Source organism: Martes martes, assembly GCF_963455335.1.
Source record: "Martes martes genome assembly, chromosome: 9".
NCBI lineage: Eukaryota > Metazoa > Chordata > Mammalia > Carnivora > Mustelidae > Martes > Martes martes.
The window spans coordinates 22,348,628-22,375,729 of record NC_137896.1 but is presented as its reverse complement, the minus strand read 5'-3'; the positions used below and the strand labels follow the sequence as shown (position 1 = coordinate 22,375,729).

At 41.1% G+C, this 27,102-nt stretch overlaps 1 protein-coding gene across 1 annotated transcript in view; it reads left to right on the top strand.

Moving 5' to 3' along the window:
* Window positions 1–27,102, top strand: part of PHF20 (PHD finger protein 20) — a 146,612-nt gene that overhangs the window by 85,455 nt on the left and 34,055 nt on the right. Inside the window, exon 10 of the mRNA XM_080813576.1 lies at window positions 21,255–21,533. Within this exon, the coding sequence (XP_080669702.1) occupies window positions 21,255–21,533 (279 nt within the window). The remainder of the gene's footprint in view (window positions 1–21,254; window positions 21,534–27,102) is intronic.

Genomic DNA, 27,102 nt, shown 5'->3' with positions numbered 1-27,102 from the left:
TATTGAATATGTTTATCTATTTTTCTGTGAATTTTCTTTGCTCACTTCCTTTTGGGTTTTTATTATTGATTTGCCAGGTTTACTTTGTACATTATGGATACTGATCCTTGGTCTTTTGTATAAATTGTACTTTATTTTCTTTTGGTCTTTCGCTTGTCTTATTTATTGTAATTTATAATTCTGAAATTAAGAATTTTGAATCTATTTTAGGAAATATAGCTATGATCATAATAAGCATATAATCAATATTATTACATATGTAATTTACCATATTTTAAAAATCACATTAATTATTGCTTAAGCCACCCTTTAAAACTTTTAATGAAATCCAAAGTATTTCCCACTGATAGCTCATACCCCAAAGTTCTTGATCAACATTCATCTTTAAAAATTTCTTTATTTTGCCGAGTTTGACTTACCATCAATTGAAAGGGGTAGAGTACGAGAAAAGGGAATTATGTGTAGGTAAATTCTGTCATTTCCTAGATGTCTGTGATGTCCTAAGGGCTTACAGGGTAGCTTTCTTCTGGACTACAACAGACCTAATGAGGGGAAGACATAGCATTTTGGAAAATTAGGCAGAAAATGAGTTGTGGAATCAAATCTCATGAGATTTTATTGATGACATGGGTTTAGATCTGGGAAGTGTTCCTTTGGTAAATATGGGTGATCTGTAATCTTCTCTCTTTCCAGAATGTGGAGAGTATGGTCTCTGTTATTCTTAAAATAAAACTTACGTACATAAAAGCCCAGAGGAAGAATGAAGCTTGAGGAGATTTATGGGTTGCCAGTTCTTCCCTGGAGAAAAATATGCTGAGAAGTTCTTGTAGTGAGAGACTTGGGAAAATAGTAAAGGTTAAATGAAATTGTCTTGCTGCAGTTAGGGCAGGAAAGGTGAGAAGAGATTTTGCTAACAAGCTTTGATTGCATATCCTTTTTTGCTCAGTTGAAACACCTTATCAACCTGCTAAGTACCCAGGCAGTGTGCTAAAATAAGTAGTATCACTGTTACAAGATCAGAACGTGGCTGCCTGAAGGCTATCCTAACTTACGAGACATGACATTTAAGCTGAATCTTTTTTTTTTAATTTAAATTTAATTTGTCAACACATAGTACATCATTAGTTTCAGATGTAGTGTTCAGCAATTTTTAAGCTTTATCTCGATGGATGAATAGGACTGTACCATGGAGTTATAGATGGGGTCTGGTATTCCAACAGAGGGAACAACATAAGCAAAGGTGTGGCACATTTCCTATTATGTTATTTCATTGGAGGGAAGGTAGTCAGTTGAACATTTGATGATTCCGTATTTTGACACTAATACTTGTGACTTTATTTAATTTTAGCATCACAAAATTTGTACATTTATATCCTCATTTGTGTTGTACTAAATCTAATTTATATATTTAACAATAAATATAAGATTTGGAAGTCTTTGCTTTTCTTCTAGAAGGTCAGATTCTAAATATTAGGAGTGGTTTAAATTATAAAGAGAAAATTTTACTTTGTTAAGAGGTGAATGATCTTTAAATTTTTTTTTTTTGAAGATTTTATTTATTTATTTAACAGAGAGATATACAGCAAGAGAAGGAACCACAAGCAGGGGAAGTGGGAGAGGGAGATGCAGGCTTCCCAGTGAGCAGGGAGCCCAATGCGGGGCTCAGTTCTAGGACCCTGGGATCATGACCTGAGCCGAAGGCAGACGCTTACCCAACTGAGCCACCCGGGTGCCCCTTATTTTAATTTATTTTTTATGTAGGCTTCATGCCCAGTATAGGCTTCATGCCCAGTATGGAGCCCAGTGTGGGGCTTTGACTCATGACCCTGAGATCAAGAGTCAGACGCTTAACTGACTGACTAATCGGGTTCCTCCCTTATTCCTTTTTCTTAGTAGGTCCCACATTCAGTGTGGAGCCCAGTGCCGGGCTTGAACTCATGACATTGAGATCAAGAGTTGGATGCTTAACGACTGAGCCACCTAGATGCCTGTTTGGTGGGAGGAGGGTTCTTGACCACATACCATGTGGTTAACATAAACAGTATAGCAAAGCAGCTTTTTTTTTTTTTTTAAGATTTTATTTATTTATTTATTTGACGGAGATCACAAGTAGGCAGAGAGGCAGGCAGAGAGAGAGGGGGAGGCAGGCTCCCCGCTGAGCAGAGAGCCTGATGTGGGGTTCCATCCCAAGACCCTGGGATCATGACCTGAGGTGAAGGCAGATGCTTAACAACTGAGCCACCCAGGCACCCCTCTTCTTGTGTGTAAATATTTTCTCTTTTCTTGCTGAGCCTTCTGTCAGGGGCAGCACTCCTCCCCTCCCAATCTACTTCTCTGTCATGTGGAAGAAATGGAGTTGATGTCCAGATGAGGTGGAAATTTGATCGTGGAACTTGGTTGTCTGTTTTGGTGTGGAGAGCTTGAGATGACAGCCATGTTCTTATAATTCAGAAGACCGGGCTCTTAAATTATATTGTCTTGAGGGTGATGTTAAGTTAGACATCACTTGAAATTGGTAATGAATTGTTCCAACATCACTGGGAAATATGCTGTGTAGGTAAGAGAAGTGAGGAGACTAGGCCAGAGGCTATATCCAGTGCCTGTTATTTATTTATTTATTTATTTATTAAAGATTTATTCATGTATTTGACAGAGAGAGAGAGAGAGAGCGCAAGAGAGCGTGCATAAGCAGGGGGAGCAGCAGAGAGAGGGAAAAGCAGGTTCCCCACAGTGTGCAGGGACCCTGATGGAGGCTCGATCCCAGGACCCTGGTATCATGACCTGAGTGGAAGGCAGATCCTTAACCAACTGAGCTACCCAGGTGCCCCCTCCACTGCTTGTTTTAAAGTTTACATATTTTGTGGGGTTTTAAGTTCTTTCCAAAACACACACACATAAAATTTTTGTCTTGTCAGTTAGTTGAGCTGTGTCTTTGGTTTGTGGAGAGGATGGAAATAAGGTAAAATGATGGTACGACAGATGAGCTTTGGGAAAGGATGATCATAAGATTTCTTGTCTTCTTTTGCTTCTTCAGGTTACACAGAGGATTTTCTGGGGAATAATTTTGAAACCACCGCAGTTAAGTGAAGCACTTGCCCATTTTTCTGGGAGGTTATAGCAGTGGTAGAGGTCAGATTACCTTGAGTTTGAGCTAGGAAGAATAAATGGTCTGGGCTATTTGCTTTGATGACTTAGAAGCCAGAGGAGAATACTGTGGAAATTCTGCTACTTGTGTAGGTCATTTGTTTTTGTTGTAAAATAAAATTATTACTGCAGATGTCCTTAGAAGTTCAGAGATCTGGGGCGCCTGGGTGGCTCAGTGGGTAAAAGCCTCTGCCCTCAGCTCAGGTCATGATCTCAGAGTCCTGGGATCAAGCCCCGCATCGGGCTCGCTGCTCAGCAGCGAGCCTGCTTCCTCCTCTCTCTCTCTCTCTCTACCTGCCTCTCTGCCTACTCGTGATCTCTGTCTGTCAAATAAATAAATAAAATCTTAAAAAAAAAAAAAAGTTCAGAGATCTCAGATTATTCTCTAAATCTGGGCCCAACCTATTTGGTCATTCAGAGGTTACCAGAGCTTTTTGAAAATGGGCTGTAGTCCATTTATTTGTTTTCGTCAACAAATATTTAGTGCCATCTAAGTGTCAGACTGTTCTCTCTCATTTGTGAATGTTCTACATGAACCACAGAAAAAATAAGAGAGAAGACCTAATAGAGGTACAGCCTTATTCAGCTTTAAAAACAAAACAAAACAAAACAAAAGCAAAAAAAAAAAAACAACTATGTACCTGTTAGAAATGGGACACTTTGCTGTGTGGTTTAGGTCAGTGATTCTAACCCATAGAGTCTTGATGTGTTGTCAGTTATAAAATGAATGGGAAGTTATCTGTCACTAAAATACTGAATGTTTACAAATGATTTACTTGTAAGTTAATCAGGTATGTTTTAGAGTAACGCCTATGATAGTTTTTGCAAATGATTTATTTTAAGAATGAATCAGGCCCATTTTAGTGTAATGCCTATAGTAGTTTAGCCTTCATGTACTTGTGTTCTCTGTTTTCTTGAGTAGAGGAGTCATAGGGTTATAGCCATTATAGTTTGGGAAGTTGTAAGTGTCTATGGTTTGCCATCAGACGTGTACTGGTGGAGAATTGCTTGAGAATTCATTGTCCTAGGGTTAGAGAAATGAATGAGACATCTGGTCAATGCTCTACATCTTTCTGGCTAGGGGAATTGATAAGACTGTAGTTGTCTCTAATACAAAAGTAATAAATACTTGAAACTATGGGAGAAAATACTGACAGTAATAATGTGTGCTTGCCATATGAAAGTTGAACTCAGGATTCAACTTGTTGAGCTCTTACTATACGCCCAGGAGCTATGTTAACTGTTGAGTATATCATGATACATGGGGCACTCTTGCTTTTAGTGTTCATTAAGTGGTATTTGGATCTGACTCGAAGAGAGGTGATATTTAGGTTGGTAGTTTGGGGGCAGAGGTGGAAGAAGGTGGTACTTTCACAGAGCCTTGAAGGATGAGTAGCAATTAGGCATTTGGAGATGGAAGCGGAGCCAACGTCAACAGTGTCATAGTCTCAGAGTCTTTTCTGAGACTGTTAGGTGTGCTTTCTGACTTAATTGCAGGCTTTCTGAACTTGATTAAGGCTGAGCAGATAAGTTGCTGCCAGACTGAGGTCAGTTGCTTTGAAGAGTTGATGGGACTACTGACAGTGCTTCTTCGTTCTCAGATAGCAGGGATAGTCCTGAAGTATTCGCCTGGATCTCTCTGTTGGTAAGGTTGCTTTCCTCCTACTTAGCTGTTATTCTTTGGCCTTAAGGTATTTTAAAGTATTTTTTCTGAGTTGTTTGAAAATAAATTGCAGAGTTCTACTCCTAAATACTTTGGTATGTATTTCTTACATTTTATTCCAATAATATAATTATCAAAATCAGGACCTTATTCAGACTTCAAGGATTTTGTTGGTACCTATTACCTTATTTATGGAAGTGATCTTGTCTTCATTCGGTATACTCTTTTCGGTAACTTGTTTTTTTATGTTGATAAATTTGAAAAGAAATCCAGAAAGAGGGGCACCTGGGTGGCTCAGTGGGTTAAAGCCTCTGCCTTCGGCTCAGGTCATGATCCCAGGGTCCTGGGATCGAGCCCCGCATCGGGCTCTCTGCTCCGTGGAGAGCCTGCTTTCTCCTCTCTCTCTGCCTGCCTCTCTGCCTACTTGTGATCTCTCTCTGTCAAATAAATAAATAAAATCTTAAAAAAAAAATCCAGAAAGATACAAGAATAATAAAACCAACATTCATGTCTTCCACTGCCCAGAACTGTTGGTATTTGTTCATGCATGCCACAAGTCCTTACAGTGGCCTGAAGTGGCCCTGCTTCTTTGGGCCACCTGTTACCTCACTCTCTCCTTGCTTCTGACTCTACTCCAGCCACATGACCTCCTTGCTACCCTGCAGATACAGCAGGTATGCTCTTACCTGTCGGCTTGCATTTGGCACACTTTTATTGAATATCTTTTATACCTGACCAGAGCAAATAGATCCATTGGAAGACTTCTTCTTCTTTTTTTTTTTTTTTAAGATTTTATTTATTTATTTGACAGACAGAGATCACAAGTAGGCAGAGAGGCAGACAGAGAGAGGGGGAAGCAGGCTTTCTGCCGAGCAGAGAGCCCAATTCGGGGCTCGATCCCAGGACCCCGGGATCATGACCTGAGCCGAAGGCAGAGGCTTAACCCAACTGAGCCACCCAGGCGCCCCAGAAGACTTGTTTCTTAACAAGTCTTAGTGGGTAATATTAGTGGGTAATATTTAATTAATTAGGTCATTCTTTCAGTTACTTCAAGTAACTCAAATCAATTACTTGAACATTTCTTATGTACCAAAACTTTGAGGGGAAGAAAGGAAAGCTGGAAAAGGTTAGGAAAACACAGAAAGTTGTATAACTGATCCCTTTGACCTCAGGGAATGGATTAGTTGTAAGAATGGATTGTCTTGGACACTTCCAGTTGATAAATGGGGGAATTGCATTACTGATTGACAGCCCAGCTTAACTGTTTGTAGATTTGCCATAATGTTAACAGCTCTTTTCAAAACAAAATTTCAAGTAACTCCTTGTTTTTTGATGCAGTGATTCTTTTTTCTCAGATTACTATTGGATATGGGAATTAAAAAAACATGTATGATCAAATAAAGAATCTGTTTTGAAAGTTAATGTGAAAAAATATTTTAGTATGTTTTTTAAGATGTTTAAAGTTATATTACTTAAGTTACTCATTAGTTTTTTTCATGGAAAAACATAACATGGCAGGAACTTAAGGTTGTCCCAGACTGTGTGGACTTAGTATCATTATTTTTGAGCGATAAGGAAACAACAATGAAAGGTTTTTCTTAAAGTTTTAGTTTTAAAGTAAAATACAATTTCTTACAATCTGAACACTAAAGTATACTAATTGTTTATAAGTATTCTTAAAAAAAAAAAAAAAAGATTTATTTATTTATTTTAGAGACCAAGTGGTTGTGGGAAGGAGCAGAGGGGGAGAGAGAATCCTGAAGCAGACTTTCTGCTGAGTGTGGAGCCCACCAGGGCTTTATCCCAGGACCCTAAGATCATGACCTGAGCCAAAATCAATGGTCAGCCACCCAACCAACTGAGCCAGCCAGACGCCCCAATGAGTATTAGTTCTTGATGAATTTTTATAACTCTGAATTAAGTTAGCTGGGACCTCTATTTAAAAAATTATTTTATAGGGGCCCCTGGTTGGCTCAGTTGGTAGAGCATGTGATTCTTGGTCTCAGGGTTGTACGTTTGAGCCCCCTGTTGGGTGTAGAGATTCCTTAAAAATAAAATCTTTTTTTTTTTTAAGATTTTATTTTATTTATTTGACAAAGATCACAAGTTGGCAGAGAGAGAGAGAGAGAGAGAGAGGGAAGCAGGCTCCCCGCTGAGCAGAGAGCCCGATGTGGGGCTCAATCCCAGGACCCTGAGTTCATGACCCGAGCCGAAGGCAGCAGCTTAACCCACTGAGCCACCCAGGCACCCCTAAAAATAAAATCTTAAAAAAAATTACTTTATCGAGTCATTTTGCTGAATATTTTCCTCTCCTAAATTTCAAAACCAGTACATGCCAGGAAAAATTAAAACCACATAAAAGAAAATAAAAAGTGAAATATCCTCCCATATATAGATAGCATTCTCTACTCTTGAAGGAGCTGTCGTCCAGTTTGGTGTATGGTCTTCCATCTTTCCAGACATGGTTCTAGTATATACACAAACATACGTATATAGATATAACTTCAAAAAACGCAGTAATGGGGTGCCTGGGTGGCTCAGTCATTAAGTGTCTGCCTTCGATTCAGGTCATGATCCCAGGGTCCTGGATTTGAGCCCTGCATCGTGCTTCTTGCTCAACAGGAAGCCTGCTTCTCCCTCTCCTACTCCCCCTGCTTGTGTTCTCTCTCTCCCTCTCTGTCAAATAAATAAATAAAATTCTTTAAAAACAACAACAACAACAAAACACAAAAACACAGTAATAGAATCATACTCTTACATTATTCAGTGTGTTACAATTTTCATTTATGGTATTTTTTCGTGTTGGTTCCTGTATCCTTTCTGAAAAATACTTGTTATTTCTAATTTTTCACTCTTCTGTTTTGTGGGCAAAGAGCCTAATATTTGGCAAAAAGGACTTAACATAGTCTCACACTTCTTACTGGCTGGTGCTATAGGATCTCTGACTTCCATCTTCCAACTGAGTGCCTAAAGCCATCTGATGAGATTTTGGATGCTATATAAATTGAGACATGAACACAATATGTCTATTGTGTTCTAGGGAAGTTGCACAATACGTGACATAGAATTCCCACAGCTCTTGAGGGCACTTATTAAAGTAGTGTGTATACTCTGAGTAAGAGGCTAAGTAGGGTGGCCAGGTTTGAAGAGGAGTGTGTGGTATAAGTGATGTCAGTACTCCAGACAGGGTGGTGCCTTTGGAATTCTTTAATTTGAGGGAGGAAGATGTGTTGATCTGGAAATGGAATGATGTTTCTGTATTTCTTTCGGAACATGGGGTTAGTGGTGAGTACAGGGTGATCTAGAAAGATGGCTGGGAGAGAGATTGTTTTGTTGAGGATTCATTCAGCAGGAATGTATTATGTAAGTAAGCAGGAAGGAGGGCGCTATCATCATCAGAAACATCCAGTAGGGTCCCTGGAGGCCAGGATGCTGTCGCATTAGTCACTATTTAGTGATTGCTGTCCTGAGCTGGTACCAGTCTTGGAATTTCTAACCTGGGATGGAGTCCCAATCTAGGAAATTTGTGTGAAGAAAGCTCTTGACCAGCAAGAGGAGGAGGAGCTTGGGAAGTCAGTGCACATCTAGTCCAGAGCAAAAGAGAGATGTTAGCTGTAGCTCTGGCATTTGGAGCAGCTCTGCCATCTTGTGGAATAAATGGTTAGTGATTTTTGTGAGGACTGAGTGCAGAGGTTTGCAAGGAAAGCCTTGGCGGGGTTGTTTTCCTCCCACTTAGCTGTTCTATAGCCTCAAAGAAGTTTTCTTGCATATATTTTTTTTCTGCACATATTAAAATTTTTTTTAAATTAATTTATTTATTTGACAGACAGAGGTCACAAGTAGGCAGAGAGGCAGGCAGAGAGAGAGGAGGAAGCAGGCTCCCTGCTGAGCAGAGAGCCGATGCGGGGCTCGATCCCAGGACCCTGAGATCATGACCTGAGCCGAAGGCAGAGGCCCTAACCCACTGAGCCACCCAGGCACCCAAAAAGTTTTTTTTAATTAAATAAACTCTACCCCCAATTCAGAACTTAAACTCACAACTCCCAAGATCAAGAATCGCATGGTTTGGTTTCTAAGCCAGTCAGGGACCCCTCTGCATATATTTTTTAATAAGTTTTAAGACTAAAATAATTTCAGTCTTTAAAAAAAATAAATAAAATAATTTCAGTCTTACAAAAAGTTAGAAAAGTAGTACAAAGAATTCCTATATATCTTCCGCCAGATTTCCTCACTAGTTTGCAGTTTGCCATGTTTGCTTTATTATCATTATTTTTTAATGATTTTTTTTAAAAAAGCAGGCTCCATGCTGGGCAAAGCTTCAAACTCAAAACCCTGAGATCAAGACCTGAGCTAAGATTGAGATGGATGCTTAACTGACTGAGCCACCCAAGTGCCACCCCAACACTTTTTTTTTTTAAGATCTTTTCTTTCCTTCTCTATTTTTTTTTTTTTAAGATTTTATTTATTTGACAGAGATCACAAGCAGGCAAAGAGGCAGGCCGAGAGAGAGGAAGGGAAGCAGGATCCCTGCTGAGCAGAGAGCCCGATGTGGGGCTTGATCCCAGGACCTTGGGATCGTGACCAGAGCTGAAGGCAGAGGCTTTTAACCCACTGAGCCACCCAGGCGCCCCTCCTTCTCTATTTTAATATTTTATTTATTTGACAGAAAGAGAGAGAACGCACAAGCAGGGGTGCTGGAGGCAGAGGGAGAAGCAGGCTCACCTCTGAGCAGGGAGCCTGCTGTGTGACTCTGTCCCACGACCCTGGGAACATTACCTGAGCTGAAGGCAGATGCTTAACTGACTGAGCCACCCAGGCATCCCTATTCCCTCTTCAAAAAAGTATTATTTCTGAATTATTTGGCATAAGTTGCAGAACTTTACCCATAAACATTTCAGTGCATATTTCCTGAAAACAAGGACATTCTCTTATATTACTACAATATGATTACAAAATCAGGACCTTATTCTGACTTCCTCAGTTGTTCTAATAATGTCCTTTATAGCAAAAGTAGGAAAAATATTTTTTCCCGGTCAGGATCCAATCCAGGGTGACACATTGGATTTTATTGTTTGTTTCTTTAGTTTCCTTTCATCTGAAATAATTCTTCAGTCTTTCTTGGTCTTTCATGACCTTGACATTTCTGAAGAATGTGATGTCTCTCAGTTTGGTGTTTTCTGATGTATCCTCATGAGTAGATTTATGTTATTAGCTTTTAGTAGATGTACCATATAGGCAACATGTTCTTTTTAAGTGCATTCTGTCAAAAGGCACATGATGTCTTTTTGTCCCATTTATCAGTGATGTTAACAATCACTTAGCTAAGGTAGTTATCTGTTCTGTAAAGCTATTATTTTTCCCTTTATAACTAATAAATTTCTTGTGAGAGGATACTTTGAGGCTATGTAAATATTTTGTTTCTCCATGAAACATTCACCTACTATTTTAGCATCTTTTGGTATTTCTTGTCTGAAACAGTTTTTACTCTGATGACTGCCAAATAGTGATTTCTTTCTTTCTTTCTTTTTTTTTTTTTAAAGATTATTCTTTATTTACTTGACAGACAGAGATCACAAGTAGGAAGAGAAGCAGGCAGAGAGTGAGGGGGGAAGCAGGCTCCTCCTTGCTGAGCAGAGAGCCCGATGCGGGGCTCGATCCCAGGACCCTGAGATCATGACCTGAGCCGAAGGCAGAGGCCCAACCCACTGAGCCACCCAGGCGCCCCCAAATAGTGATTTCTAACTTTAATAATTTCTTTTGTATTTTATTAGTTTATATTCTATTATAAGGAAGAGATTTCCCTTCTTTCTTTCTTTATGTGTATCTGCATGGATTCATGGATTCTTGCTTTGTTCTATGGGTTATAATCTGTGTTTGTCATTTTCTTCTTTTTAAAAGATTATTTGAGAGAGGGAGAGAGAGAGCATGAGCAAGCAGAGGGGCAGAGGGAGAGAGAATATCAAGTAAACACACTGCTGAGCACGGAGCCCAGTGTGGGTCTCTTATCTCATGACCCTGAGATCATGACCTGAGCCAAAGTCAAGAGTTCCTGGATGCTTAACCAAATGAGCCACAGGGGCGTCTGATGTGTGTATGGTTATTTATTTAAATACCCACGTTGTCCCAGATTTAGCCAGTGAGAACCTTTCAGACTGGTTCCTGTATATTCTTCATTCTATGAGCACTTCTTTATATATACATATTTTTAAGATTTTATTTACTTACTTAAAGAGATTTATTTATTTAATTTTTTAAAAAGATATTGCTTATTCATTTAAGAGAGAGAGCTGGGGGTGGGCAGAGGGAGAGGTAGAAGCAAACTCCCCGCTGAGCAGGGAGCCCGGACTTGATCCAAGGACCCCGGGATCATGACCCGAGCCGAAGGCAAATGCTTAACCAACTGAGCCACCCAGGTACCCCTAAAGATTTTATTTTTAATAATCCCTATACCCAATGTGGGATTCAAACTCACAACCCTGAGATCAAAAATTACATGTTCGACCAACTGAACCAGCCAGCCCCACCCGACCCTGCCTCCTCTTCTTTTTTTTCTTTTTAAATGTGAGCACATCTTTATTTTCTGGTTTAACAAGGTGTTTCAAGGGGTGCCTGGGTGGCTCAGTCATTAAGTGTCTGCCTTCTGTTCAGGTCATGATCCCAGGGTCCTGGGTTCGAGCCCCACATCGGGCTCCCTGCTCAGTGGGAGGCTTGCTTTTCCCTCTCTGTCTGCAGCTCCCCCTGCTTGTATTCCCTCTCTTGCTATGTCTCTCTCTGTCAAATAAATAAATAAAATCTTAAAAAAAAAAAAAACATAAACAAGATGTTTCAAGCTCATCTTTTACTTACTCATCCTTTCAGCAAGGGATTCAGAACCTTGGATTTCCTCAGGCAGTCCTAATTTCTTATAAGTAAAGAACTGTGATTAGAAACCAAGATCTGGGTGCTAGGTATGCTTGTTGCTCTTCAGGTATACATAGAAAATATGGAAGCTCCTCTTACTGCCTGCATTTCTAACCCAAGCCCCTCTCCACTATCAACATCTTGATTTTTGTCTTTCTGGTTTCTTTTCAATGCATCTAAGAAAAAAAAATTATTTACTTTTTTTTTTTTTGAGTAATTTCTGCACCCAATGTGGGGCTTGAACTTATGATCCTAAGATCAGGAGTTGCATGCTCCTCTGACTGAGCCAGTCAGGCATCACCCTTTCTATGTATTTTTATTTTTATTTTTATTTTTTATTTTTTTAAAAGATTTTATTTATTTATTTGACAGAGATCACAAGTAGGCAGAGAGGCACGCAGAGAGAGAGAGGGGGAAGCAGGCCCCCTGCAGAGCAGAGAGCCTGATGTGGGGCTCGATCCCAGGACTCTGGGACCATGACCGGAGCTGAAGGCAGAGGCTTTAACCCACTGAGCCACCCAGGCGCCCCCTCTATGTATTTTTATAACATCTTTTTTTCCCCACCTGTAACCATACATGGGGTCATATACTATGGTATGGACTAGGCAACTTCCTGTTTTCACTTAGTCTGTCTTGAGATTATCCATATCAGTAGGTACAGAGTTACTTTATTCTTTTAAATAGCTGATTAGAATTACATAATGTAGTCTTGCCATAATTTATTTAACTGTTCCTCTACCTAAGGACATTTTTTTTTATTCGATGTATTTGAGCAGACTTGCTGTGAGTAATTAAATCCATTCATGTTTGTCTTTGATTGCCTTTCGTTGCTTCAGAGCTGATAAAGTTATTTATTCACAGACCTGAAAAAATGTTGTACCCATTATAGTATTGGAAGTGCATGTCAAAAAAGTGTTAAACTACTGGGATCACATGGCGTCTTTGCTGACAATACTACTACCTGTATTAGGGGGTGGTGCTGAGGGCCCATACCTCAGACAATGGTAAGTAGCCCTTATTCTCTGGCTGGAGAAGTGGCAAATAACAGTATCCATGAGCGCATCTGAAGTCCCAACGATGAGGTGCATCAGGAGATCATTTGTGCCAGGAGCCCATGTGGTCCCTGAGGGCCACGGCCATCTGGGCAACTTCCTGCATATGAAGTGGTCTGAGTTTGGATAGAAGTGAACATCTGGCCAAGCCATGGAAGAGTGGCAGGAGAGGGCAAAGCCTGAGCAGAGGTGTGAGCTATGAGAGCATGAAGCAGTTTGGTGGGCACATAGTCAGGTAGCTGATGAGGCCTCATTGTGGAGTAATGGGAGATGAGTTTGGAAAGCAAGGGGGTACTTAGATTGAGATGGGCTTGGAATGCTGGGATATGGTCAACGAGACTAAATATCACAGTCAAAATCCTCTGTGAGGTTTGAGGTTCTGGTCATGGGTATTTAGAAAAGGGTTAAATAGGGTGTTATTTCTAAGCCATGTTTCAGAAAACATAGTTTAAAAACTTTTTTTAGTATAAAGTTAATGTATGTTTGTCATAAAAGGGAAAGTATAACAATAATACCCAAGTATATAGAAAATGAGAGGGTTCTGATCTTGCTATTATCTACTGCTGTGTAACAATATTACACAAACATAGTGGCTTAGAACAGCACATTTGTTTTCTCATAGTTTCTGTGCACGAGGAATCCAGGCTGAACTTAGCCGGGTCTGGCAAGACTGCAGTCAAGGAGGGCTGTGTTCTCATCTGAAAACTCTGCTGGGGAAAGATTTGCTTTCAGGCCCACATGGTTGTTGGCAGCATTCAGTTCCTTTCATGCTGTCAGGTTCAGGGCCATGGTTCTTGTTGGCACTCTCAGATTCTTGTCCCATGGGCTTTTTCATAGAGGAGCCCCCAGCGTAGCAGCATGTTTCATCAAGCCTTTAGAGGAGAAGATGTGCTAGTAAGGTAGATGTTAAATATTAAGTAATATAATCACAAAAGTTTTTTTCAAGAAAGGTGACATACTGTTGCCTTTGTTCATTCCAATAGAGGCAAGTTATAAGTCCTGCCTATTCTCAAGGGGGAGGGGTTTACACATAGATGTGAATACCAGGAGGTAGGGATTATTAGGAGACATTTTATAATTTATTTTCCCCCATTCTCCTCCCGAAAGTAAGGAGGACATTCTTAGAGTTATTATTCTATTTTTTTTAATTTAAAGATTTTTATTTATTTATTTGTCAGAGAGAGATAGAGAGCAAGTGAGCGCATAAGCAGGGGGAGAGGGAGCCAGGGAGAAGCAGGCTCCCTGCCAAGCAGGGAGCCTGATGTGGGACTCGATCCCAGGATCCTGGGATTATGACCTGAGCTGAAGGCAGCCGCTTAACCAACTGAGCCACCCAGGTGTCCCTAGAGTTATTATTCTTAAAAGCAAATTCAAATTCTGTGGACCATTTTTCTCTGTATATGTCAATGTACAGTAGTAATTTTGGGAGAGGCAAAAGCAAAGGGTGACTCTTGAGATTTTGAGCCTCAAGCCCAGGGGAGATTTCTATGCTTTGCCTTGATTCCTCCAAACAAAAATCTGTTAAACCTGAGGAAAAGCACAGAACAATTTATTTATTTATTTGACACACAGAGAGAGATCATAAGTAGGCAGAGAGCCAGGCAGAGAGAGGGGAGGATGCAGGCTCCCTGCTGAGCAGAGAGCCTGATGTGGGCCTCGATCCCAGGACCCTGGGATCATGACTTGAGCCGAAGGCAGAGGCTTAACCCACTGAGCCACCCAGGTGCCCTGAGCACAGAGCATTTATGTGATAACACCTACAAGTAACAACTTGTAGGAGTAACTTGGTTCCAGTAATTTACTTTCTACCCAAAGTGTAATTTGATTAACTTTAGCTTTTGAACCAAGCTCCCTTGAGGATTTAATTTTCATATTTTCTGCCTTTTGTGTTCTAGTAACTGCTCCCTCGTTGACAACAGACTAGAGTATCCCAGAGTGGATGATGTCACTTAGCTGGCTGGTGCCATCAGTGACATATGATCCAGATAAACTCCCACTGGGAAGTATTCACCTGTGTGTGAGACCTGGCCACTATGCAGACTGTGTGTGGCCCAGTGGGCCCTTTGGGCAGCCAGCAGCTCTCCTAGTTCTTGACCATGCTTTTAGCACCATGTCTTTTTTTTTTTTTTTTTAAGATTTTATTTATTTTTTGACAGAGAGCGAGAGGGGGAGCACAAACAAGGTGAGTGGGAGAGGGAGAAGCAGGCTCCCACCAAGTAGGGAGTCCGATGCAGAGTTTGATCCCAGGACCCCAGGATCATGACCTGAGCCGAAGGCAGACGCTTAATGACTAAGCCACCCAGGCACCCGAGCACCATGTTTTTTTCGCCACAGGAACACTGTTCTAGCGAGTAGTATAATACAGAAATATAAAAGCACTGTGTTCTTTCTGTTGTAAAGATAATATGGCTGTTGTTATACCTTTTTAGAAAGCATGGAAGAGTAGAAAACAGTTGTTTTTCTTTTTACTTGAAGTCTCATAACCAAAGGATTGCCATTATTTTTACTACTATATTGTATATATTCTACGTAATTTTTTTTTAAAGATTTTATTTATTTATTTGACAGAGAGATCACAAATAGGCAGAGAGGCAGGCAGAGAGAGAGGCGGAAGCAGGCTCCCCGCCCAGCAGAGAGCCTGACGTGGGGCTTGATCCCAGGACCCCGAGACCATGACCCGAGCCGAAGGCAGAGGCTCAACCCACCGAGCCACCCAGGCGCCACACTACGTAATTTTTTTTAATCATAATATTTCTCTTGTGGGTTTTCTTTGGCATAATTATGCTGTGCATATTCTATTTTTATTTTTTTCAAAGATTTTCTTTATTTGAGAGGGAGCAAGTGAAAGAACACAAGCAAGGGGAATGGCAGAGGAAGAGGGAAAATCAGGCTTTCCCTTGAGCAGCGAGCTCGAGGCCAGGCTGGGTCCCGGAACCCCCAGATCATTACCTAAGCTGAAGGCAGATGCTCAACTGACTGAGCCACCCAGGCGCCCCCATATTCTATTTTTAAATTCTTTGAAAATGTAAAATATTTTGCTGGTTACATCATTTTTTATTGTCCCTATTGTGCTTTTATTACCAAAGTTGAGTGTTTGATTATTAAAGTGGACAATTAGATGTTAAAATTTTTCAGGTTGTGCTACTGATAGAGGGACCCATGGCTGGGATTTTGCACAACTTTGATTTTTTAAACAACCAACCATGCGGTCAGTGACAACCATGATGACAACTAATACTCAAGTAACTTGCTGTAGTTAATAATGGGTTTTCTCTTCTGTTACCTCAAGGAAACATGTCAGAGTCTTGTGAAATAAGTACTTTTCCTCCCATTTGGTGAGGATATGGTCTTGGAGAGGCCAGCTTTCTTGTTTAATGTTGCAATACACCAAGGTAAGTATCATAGAAGTAAAGAATGGAACATGTCCCCCATTTCAGCATTTCAGAATAATGAACAGAACGAACTGTAAGACATAGAAAGAGATAGATACTATAAGATTTATTTTACATGAAGTCCTTAATGGGGATTCAAAGAAGACAGGTAGATTATTTTTTTGTTAGGTTTTATTTATTTATTAGAGAGTGTCCATGAGTGGGGGGAGGGGAAGGCAGAAGGAGAAGCAGATCCCCACTGAGCTGGGAGCCTGACGTGGGGCTCGATCCTAGGACCCTGGGATCATGACCTGAGCCAAAGGCAGATGCTTAAACCGACTAAGCCACTCAGGGGCCCTGGCAGGGTAGAGTCTTTTCTGCTGAGAGGCTAAGGCAAAAGCATTATACAAGTAGATGGCATTTGAAGGATGAGCAGGGCTTGGTTTGCAAGTGAGAGAGGTATGCCAAACCAAAGCAATCATGTGAACTACAGTGGCTGAACTGGCAGCTTTCATTGTGCGTACAGAAGGCTTGTCTTGGCTGTCTTTATACAAAATCTAAGATAAAATTATGAAGTCTGGAAAATACCATTTTTTATTTCTCCTAAAATTAGTTGGGTTAAAACTAGTACAAGGTTTTTGCAAGGTCTTCTTGAAAAAGGAAGCAATTACTTAAGTCTTGGGATGTTTATAGTTTTTGCTGTTGTTTCATTCTAATTTAATATGTCCCAAATAGTTTATCATCATTAAAAAGTTAGCCTAGAGGCGCCTGGGTGGCTCAGTCGGTTAAGCCACTGCCCTCGGCTCAGGTCGTGATCCCAGGATCTTGGGATCGAGTCCCGAATCGGGCTCCTTGCTCAGCGGGGAGCCTGCTCCTCTCTCTGCCTCTGCCTGCCGCTCTGCCTGCTTGTGTTCTCTCTCTCTATGACAAATAAATAAATAAAATCTTTTAAAAAAAAGTTAGCCTAAACATTATTTTATTACTGTATAACATTTTTTTTGTTAAAGATTTTATTTATTTACTTGACAGACAGAGATCACAAGTAGGCGGAGAGGCAGGCAGAGAGAGAGAGAGAGAGGAGAAAGCAGGCTCCCCGCTGAGCAGAGAGCCCAACTCGGGGCTTGATCCCAGGACCCTGGGATCATGACCTGAACCGAAGGCAGAGGCTTTAACCCGCTGAGCCACCCAGGCGCCCCACTATATAACATTTTTATCGACATTTTGATTGGTGGATCCAAAATTATAGTTAATTATGTAATACAATCGATTTTGTCAAAGGTTATTTTCCGTAACTGATTTATACCCTATTGGCTGCTTTTCTCAACCTGGTGCTTATGTTGTTTTTCCTGACAGTGCAAGGCAGATTATTGACAGGCTTAATTGGAATGGTTTGTATATCAACAGTTTATACTCACTGAGTTCAGTTCATGAGGGAATCTGACCTATCAAACTTCTGTGGTCAAATATTCATAATTCTCAAATCATTCTTCTTTAAATAGTTATTCTTTAGGGCAAAACCGGTGACTCATTTTGTTTCATTGATGTTGCCATTTTGAAAAGAGCTCTTGATTTGGTCAGGGGCTTTGTGACAGTGACACCTGGCAGTGTCTTCTCTTCTGGGGAGTTTCTCTGTTTACTTGAGCTGCTGTGATACTATTCCCATGTCTTAGAGGCAGGTGGCCCACCTAAGTGCCGTGCTTGTTTACCTTTGGAGGTCCAGCTGTTCTTACCTTCTGCTTAGCTGTGAGGAAGCAAGGGTTTTATTTCTGGGGAGGAAGAGTTTTTACGCTGCCACACTAAACTTATTTCCTTTTGAGAACTGGATTGATAGACTCTCTTCATCCATTCAAGCTGCTGTAACAGAATACAGGTGGCTTGTAATGTTTATATCTCACAGTTGTGGAGCCTGGGAAGTCCAAGATCAAGGCACCAGCAGATTCTTTGTCTAGTAAGAGCCTGCTTCCTAGTTAGTAAGCAGCAGTCTTCTCAGTATGTCGTCATGTGGCAGAAGGGGCAAGGGAACTCTCTGGGGTCTCTTTTATAAGGTTACTAGTCCCATTCATGTGGGCTCTGTTGTCATGGCCTAATCAGCTCCCAAAGGCCCCACCTCCAAAAACCATCATATTGGGGATTAGGTTTTTACATATTAATTTTGGGGATCTATAGCACTGTCAGACCAAGTGCATCTTTATTTCAGCAGATAGTTTGAGCACATCTTTCTTGAAATCTCTGTCTGAATCAGTAGGAGATAGATGCATAAGTGTATTGGGAATCTGCATAGATGAAATTGAATTGGCTCAGGCAGTTTTACCTGAGAGAGTGTAGATTCATTGCTTGGTGTCAGCCTCGAGGCTTTTCCTCAGCTCTGTCCCATTGCATCTTTATCAACAACTTAGATAAAGATGTGAATATATAGAATTACAGAATCAAGAGTTAAAAACTTCTTGCACTAAAATAATCTCATGGAGTTTGTTAGGGATAAATATGTAACTTCCAGTATGTAGTTTGACAAAACTGTTTGGGGAAAATGGAAATGTACTTTAATTCATGTTTTAAAAAGGCAAACAACAGAAAGTTCAGGATTTTGTTGGACTAATCTGGTACTTTCCAGTACCATGTAATGTGTTTATTTAAAAAATGTAGTGAATTTATAAAACCCTTTGGCTGCATTGGTAAAAGTATGATGTTTTGAAAGGTGGGGGTAATAATCCTATTAAGTGGCCGTATTAGGAATCTTGTGGTTGGTTTGGATTTCACATTTTTTAGAAGAATGCAGAAAAGACAGTGCTTATAGAGTCATATGTCTGCAGCCAGAGCTTATGAGTGCTGGTTGAAGGAGTGTTTCAGTGTGGGTGATAATTATAATAGCTGTCTCTAGCCACATTCCATAAAGGACGTAAGCCTGTTTATCAAGATGTATTTAATATTTGAAATGAACAGCTTTGTGCCAAGTGCATACATTATAGCCTTCTCTTACCTCTTTAAAATAGGTTGTATTTATTCTCTTTTATAGATACCAATTGAGAATAGTTTAGAAAATATGCACAACTTATTTATACGGCTAATGAAAGGTAGAGCTGGGATTTAAAGTTGAGCTGATTCCATTACACCATACTGCTTTTTGAAGATTGATTTATTTACTTTATTTTATTTTTTTAAAGATTTATTTATTTATTTATTTGACAGAGAGAGAGAGAGAGAGATCACAGTAGTCAGAGGCAGGCAGAGAGAGAGAAAGAGAGGGAAGCAGGCTCCCTGCTGAGCAGAGAGCCCGATGCGGGACTCGATTCCAGGACCCTGAGATCATGACCTGAGCCGAAGGCAGCGGCTTAACCCACTGAGCCACCCAGGCACCCTGATTTATTTATTTTAGAGAGGGGGAGAGGAAGCCTGAGCTAGAAGAAGGTTAGAGGCAGAGGGAGAGGAATCTCCCTCTGAGGGAATCTCAAACAGATTGCACTGAGCGCAGAACCCAACATAGGGCTCAATCTCATGACCCTGAGATCATGATCTGAGAGGAAACCAAGAGTCAGATGCGTAACCAACGGAGCCGCCCAGGTGCCCCTTGTCTGCAGTGATATTTGAGACTGTCATAATGGAAAAAGGAATTATTAGGTTGAACTGTGTGAAGTAACTAATACTTAACCTTCTTAATGTACAAAAATGAGAAATTCATGTTGTTCAACTTACTAGGCCCAAGAGGAGGAAAATTCCAGAGAAATCACTTGTAATTTCTTTTAAGAAATAATTTTAGGATGTATTGGAGGTTTGAGTTTTGTATATGTGCTGCTGAAGCGAGCATTGGAGGTTTGAGTTTTGAACTTCTCCACTGCCATGCTTTTCCAGTACAACCATTTGTCTATATATTCCATTTTATTTCATGTTACTTTTTCTTCTCTTAACTGCGTCTTATTGATTGGTACCTCTTTCTTTTATCTCTTGTTAGAGATAGAAAGTGATTTTAAGGCATTCTGCTTTGGGATGTGTGTGTATCTGTATAATTTTTCACTTGTATAAATTGCCCATATAATGGCATCTGTCAGGTCATCAGCGTAGCAACTTTGTAATCATACCCTAGTGCTGATTTTGAAATATAGAATATGATTTAGATTGACTTAAATTTTTTTTCTTCTGATGATGGAATGGTATTTGAAAATGTAGTCCTAATATTTACCAGTGGTTCAGTATGCTTTCTGCTTCTAATGAAAATTGTATCACTGCATTAAGGAAAAATTTGGTTCACTCAAGAAAGGTCCACTCAGGATATTCTTGGGAGACCTAATCAAGTACCATAGAAGAATTTGAGTTTAACGTGATTGCTCTCATTGGGGTGAGGGCATTGTTAAGGCAGTCTTCAATAAACTCTTTCCAAGACACATGCATTCCTTGTGACAGCTCTATTTTTTTGTCATTGATACATGATAGACCATTGCCAGACCATTGCCTTCTGGTTTTGGGGGGAGGGGCGGTTTCGAACTTTTTCTGGCTCTTTAAATTTGATTATTGACTTCTGACTCCTCATGCCTTCAGATCCATTTATTTGGTTGTCATTTTTTCTCTTACTGTCTCTGAGTCCCTTTGTTCAAAAAGTACACAATAGCAAAATCTCAAAAACCTTTGTAACAGTTATACTGTCTTTGTGCAGAAACCATTGTGAGGTCCCTTTGGTTTCATAAAGAGATCCCACCAGAATATTCCCTAGTTCTGTCCACACATGCAGGTATCAGGATGGTAATAAGTCTGAATCTGGTCCAACTCATCAGTAGTAAGTGCTAGGTTGGGTCCTTGATTTTTGTGTTGGTTTTTTAAGGATTTCCCCCCATTCTTTCCCCATAGTCTATAAGCTTGAGAACTTGTATGGCTGCTTAACAAGCAAACAAACAAACAAAAAACATGTTGATCTTTTCTTTCAGAAGATGAATCATGGTTGAGTCTGTATTATTTATCCTGAAGTTGTATCCATTCTCTCCAAACAGTAATCTGGGGAGGTAATGGCTGTCTGATATCTCCAGCTACATATGCATTCTGCTCTTTCACTTTCTATTGCTATGTGTTAATGGATATGTTATAATAACTAGGTTAAACACAAGGGATCTTTGTTTTTGTTTCTGTTTTATTTTTCAGTAACAAATACTTTCAAGAAAACAGATAATTTTGTGACATGTAAAGCACCAGCTGTCGACCTAGATCACAAATTCAGGTGCAAGGTTGTGGATTGTCTAAAATTTTTCCGCAAGGCCAAACTGTTGCACTATCACATGAAGTATTTCCACGGAATGGAGAAGTCACCAGAGCCAGAGGAGAGCCCAGGAAAGAGGCATGTCCAGACGAGGGGCTCTTCAGCTTCAGACAAGGCCAACCAGGAGAGCCTGACCAGGAAGCGGGTCTCTGCCAGTTCCCCAAGTAAGTACTTTGGTTCTGTGTTGCATCTGTATTACAGAGGACTCTCTGTTGCTCAGGTCACATTGCTTGCATTTCTGACACAAAAGAAGGCATTAGGTTGGTGTCCAATTGAATCTCAAAGACTGAAAATGACAAGTGATCCTTAGGAGTTGCATCCTGGGGCTGTGGCGGTCCTGGAGGAAATAGAAATACCTAACTGATAGTCATACCTTGGCCTCGTGCTGCTCAAGTTACCTTGAGAAGTCACTTAGCTTTTGAGGGCCCTATAATCCTAGTATGAGTGGGAACAGTCAAGGAAATGGAGCTCCTTCAGAAGCCAGCAGTGAACTTGAGCTCAGAACAGCAGGAGTACAATCATTCTATCCCCCAAGCCTACCCCATCCCTGCCAGCAGGGCAAAAGAACAAGAGAACTGAAACATTGTGGGACTCTCTTGCTGTTTCCACATTTGAGTTTAATTTCATCTAATTGTAACTGAAGATATTTTCTTTTTTTTTTTTTTTTAAAGATTTTATTTATTTATTTGGCAGACAGATCACAAGTAGGCAGAGAGGCAGGCAGAGAGAGAAGGGAGGAAGCAGGCTCCCTGCCAAGCAGAGAGCCCGACTTGGGGCTCGATCCCAGGACGCTGGGATCATGACTTGAGCCGAAGGCAGAGGCTTTAACCCACTGAGCCACCCAGGTGCCCCTGAAGATATTTTCTAATAGCACTGTTTATTTTGCATAGAAATGACAATGGTGGTAGTGAGGGTTATGAGCACAAAATCTCATGTTCATGTCTTATCACAAAAAACTGTTTTGAAATTTTTTTTAAAACTTAAAATCGAAAAATTACATATTTCTGGGGAAATTTTAGAAAGCTTTTTTTTTTTTTTTTTTAAAGTTATCTTTGTACCCAGTATGGGGCTCAAACTCATGGTGCCAAGATTAAGAGTTGCATGGCCTACTGACTGAGCCAGCCAGGCACCTGCAGAGGCGTTTTTTAATGACTTTTCAGTAAATTCTACAAGCTCTTCAGGTTCTTTTTACCTGAAATTGTAACATCATTATATATTTTTGGCTTATAATTTCCCCATTAAAATACATAGGTATTTTTTTTTAACGATTTATTTATTTTGAGGAGGGGAGGGGCAGAGGGAGAGAACTTTTCACACAAGCTGCATGCTTAGTGAGGAACCCGACGTAGGACTCAGGTCCAAAATCTGGGAGACCTTGACCTGAGCCAAAACCAAGAGCTGGATGCTTAACCAACTGAGCCACCCAGGCACCCCAAAATACGTAGGTATCAAATGACATATGCAACTCCTAGGACATGTGACAGTCTTTCCAAGAAGGTATGAAATCAGGTTTCAGGACAGTGGGATAGGCCATGTTAACTACGGTGATCTCTGACCCTATGAGAGATCCGTCCTCATGTTGCAAAGATATAGTGGGAGTTTCTTAGCCATATGTGATGTATTATTTATTAGAAATACAATGCAAGCCACATGTAACTTTTTCTAATAGCTACATTTTAATTTTTATTTTTATTTAGTTTTTATAAAGATTTTATTTATTTATTCATTTGAGGCTGGGGGAGTACAGAGGGAGAGTGAGAGGGAGAAGCAGACTCCCTGCTGAGCAGAGAGCCTGATGTGGGACTTGATCCCAGGACCCCTGATATCGTGACCTGAGCTGAAGGCAGATGCTTACCTGCGCCTGAGCCACCCAGGCACCCTAATAGCCAGTTTTTAAAATGTAAAAAGAAACAGATGAAATTATGTATTTTATTAATTCAGTATATCCAAATATTATTATTTCAGCATGTAATCAGTATAAAAATTTATAGTGAGCTATTTTGTATTCTTATACTAAGTCTTTAAAATCTAGTGATTTTATTTTGTATTTTATGCTCACTGAACATTTCAATTCAGACTAGCCACATTTCAGGTGCTCAGTAGCTACATATGGGCGGTAGCCTTTGTATTGGACCATTCAGCTCTTAATACCCTCAGCTGTAGGCAGTCTAGCATGCACTTGGCAAGCCCTAAGCATTGAGCTAACAGGAGCTGCTTGAGGAAGGACAGCTGGCCAGTAGTCACCCAGGAGGAGACTCCTCATGAGGGCTTCAGGCCATGGAAGCGCTCATCACCTTAGTGACTTCACCAGAGTCCTGCTCAGGATGGCTGTCTCGGCTGGTATGAACCAAAGTGCAGTAGATGATGGTCAAGGCCAAGTGCCAGTTACTTATTTGAAACAAAGCCCACAGCTATCAAAACTCCTCTCCTATATCTAGTTCAGACCTGTGTGGGAAGAGAAAGTTGCTTATTGACCATTGGGTTAGAACACTGGAGTTAGAAATGCCTCAGACTAAAACAGATTGACTTGTTCATTGAGCCCCATTTACTGAATACCTAGTATTTGTTAGACTCTTTTCTGGGCATTACAAAAGAGACCTGAGTCCTGTTCTGCTTGAGATCTTGGTTGTGGATATTCCTGGCACAAAGGAAAAAAGATAGGCTCAGTTCTCAGACTGGAGCATTCTCTTGCCTGGGTGATGCTTGTTTCATTTAGGACCAAGCACTGATTTCTTAGGGATCAATAAACATCCTTAAGGATGTTAGTGTCTATTACCGGCCAGTCCTACTGGCTTTCGTGGCCATTTTGTATCTTTTAGGTAAGTTTATATCTCTTTGCCATTGAATACGTGTTTAATTCTGGGGGCAAGCTTATGTTCTAGAATTTGAGGGACCCATCACTGAGATTTTCCCCTTATGCCATATACCACCTGGTCCAGGTCTCAGCTGGAGCAGTGGCTAATCCCTCTGCCTGGGAGTCACACTAGATGCCTTTTTTTTTTTTTTTTAAGATTTTATTTATTTATTTGAAAGAGAGTGAACATGAACAGTGGGTTTGGGGGGCGCAGAGGGAGAAGGAGAAGCAGACTTCCCGGTAAGCATGAAGTCTGGGATCAGGACCTGAGCTGAAGGCAGATGCTTACCCAACTGAGCCACCCAAGCACCCTTAGATAACTTGTTAAAATACAGATTTTTTTGGGCGCTGCTTTCCAGAAATTCCATTTCAGTGGCTCTAAGTTTAGAATCTGTAATTTTTGTACTCCCCACCCCCAAGTATAAAAGTGACATATGATTGCTGTGAAATTAGTACCACGGAATGCTAAGAGAAAAGGTCTCCCTCCCCTTGGCATTTCCACCTCCATTGCGGATGTGACTATTTTTGTTTAGCAAACTTTTTTCAGATATTTTCTGTTCATGTTCAAGCACATACATATCTAAATAGAAAATATATTTTACACAATTAAATTTAATTGCACAGCAAAGGAAACAGTAAAAAAAAAAAAAAAGAACTGACAGAGTGGGAGAAGTTATTCGCAAATGACATATTAGATAAAGGGCTAGTATCCAAAATCTATAAAGAACTTATCAAACTCAACACCCAAAGAACAAATAATCCAGTCAAGAAACGGGCAGAAGACATGAACAGACATTTCTGCAAAGAAGACATGCAGATGGACAACAGACACATGAAAAAGTGCTCAACATCACTCAGCATCAGGGAAATACAAATCAAAACCACAATGAGATACTGCCTCACACCAGTCAGAATGGCTAAAATTAACAAGTCAGGAAACAACAAATGTTGACTCTAGCTCTGTGGGGGTAGCTCTGTTGTGGATCTGTGAAGTGTCCAAGGCCAGCTCATGGTTGCATTGTGCTTAGTTGTTGCTTTTCCTCTGCATGGTTCAGGATTGCTTACCACCTTGCCAGTCTTTCTGCTGCTGGGAAGGGTAGGGTAGTACATATCTCTTTCTTTTAAGGGTATAACCCAGAAGTGCCACAGATCACTTCTGTTCATAGCCCATGGACCAGAACATATTGTCCCTGGCCTCACCTTGCTCAGGAGAAACTAGAAAATGTTCTCTTTTCTTATGAAAGAGGTGGAGAAATGGGTATTGGAGAATGCATAGCAGTCTCTGCCATGTGAACTAAGGCAGAAAAATGCAGGGCTTAAGAGGGGGTGGTTGGAGGGCCTTGTGGGGCTGGTGTTTGGGTGGGATCCTCGATGGGGTCCAGCCGGCGGGGACTGCTGGGAGATGAGGCTGGGAAGGTAGGCGCGGTGAAGTGGTAGTGTTAAGCCACGAGTATCACCTCCTCTGGTAGGCAGTGAGAATCTCTCCAAGAGCATGCCCAGTTCCACTCTGCCCTTGAGCTGCTTGCTGTCCCTTCATGCAGGTCAGAGCATGCTCTGGTTGCTCCTTGTCCCAGCCGCATGGCAGTTCTCCCATGGACGATGGTGATGTTATTCTGTGCCTTTCCCTCCTGGAAGCAGTAGTCTTGTGTCCTTCTGCTCTCCTAAGGTGGCAGTTGTCTGGTGGAGAAATAGGGAGCTGGCTGTACAGAGGGAGAAGGGCTCTAGGACTTCTGTTGGGCACCTACAGCCTGAGGAGATGACAATGGCCATCCTAGAAAAGCCTCACCCTCCTCGGGGGACAGGCTGCTTTCTGATCCAGAGCCTTGGCAGGAAATTGCTCTTTGTGCAGCCGGGCTTGGGCAATCTAGAAGAAGCTCTGCAGTCAGGCTCATAGTATGTGGGTCAGGCTGTCCAAGGAGAAAACTGACAGCAGACCAGTCTCACCCTCCATGGAGAGGGTATCGAAAGCAAGATAGCAACAGCTAACATTTGAGAACTCGCCATGTGCTAGGCACTGTTCCAAGTCTTTCCTTGTATTGTTTAATTCTCAAAACAGAGCCTTTGAGGTGGGTACTGTTGTGCCCAATTGATAAATTAGAAACTCAGACGCAGATGAGTTGGGTTAACTTGAACCAGTATCTGTACATCTAGCAGATGGTGGAGCCACGATTTGAATCTAGTTGCAGAGTCTATACCCTCACTCTAGGCTGTGAGTCTGGTCTTTTAGGATTCCAGGGAAGGAAGCCCGCCCTGGGGTCCTGGAGTGGAGAGTAGGAGTGCTTCCCTGCAGGAGACTTCCTGTGTCCATGGGTAATCCAAATGAGTTCTGCCTTTTGTCCGCTTGTCTACCCCTGTACCTCAGGGAATCACCTGCATTAGCTTAGTCACTGCTGGACATTTGTCCCTGTGAGCTCTGCCACCTCAGGCCACATGTGACTTCACAGTTTTCAGCTGGAAGCCAGTGTGAGACTCGAAGATTTTCTCTCTTCCCTCTGCATTCAGAGACTATAGACCTCTATGGAACAACTTCCTAGAATAGCTCTTTTTATCTTCATTGTTTACTCCTCTAATTGAAACCTTTGGAGGGAAGTCTTTAAAGCTTAAGGTGACCCTATTTCAGACCAGCAGCAAGACTTGGGATGCTTTTAGTTACAAGTAACAGGAAATCCTATTTGAATTGACTCTACAGTCAAGGGGTGTGTTGGTTCACATAATGGGGCAGTCCAGGGGAAGGACGGCTCCAGGACTGTCTAACCATCTCTCTTCTCAGTGCTGTCTTCAGGCTGGATACCTTGTGGTCATAGGGTGGTAGCCAGTATCATTTAAGACTCCATACTGCTTCATTCAAATAAGAGAGCAAAAACATATCCTTTTTATAC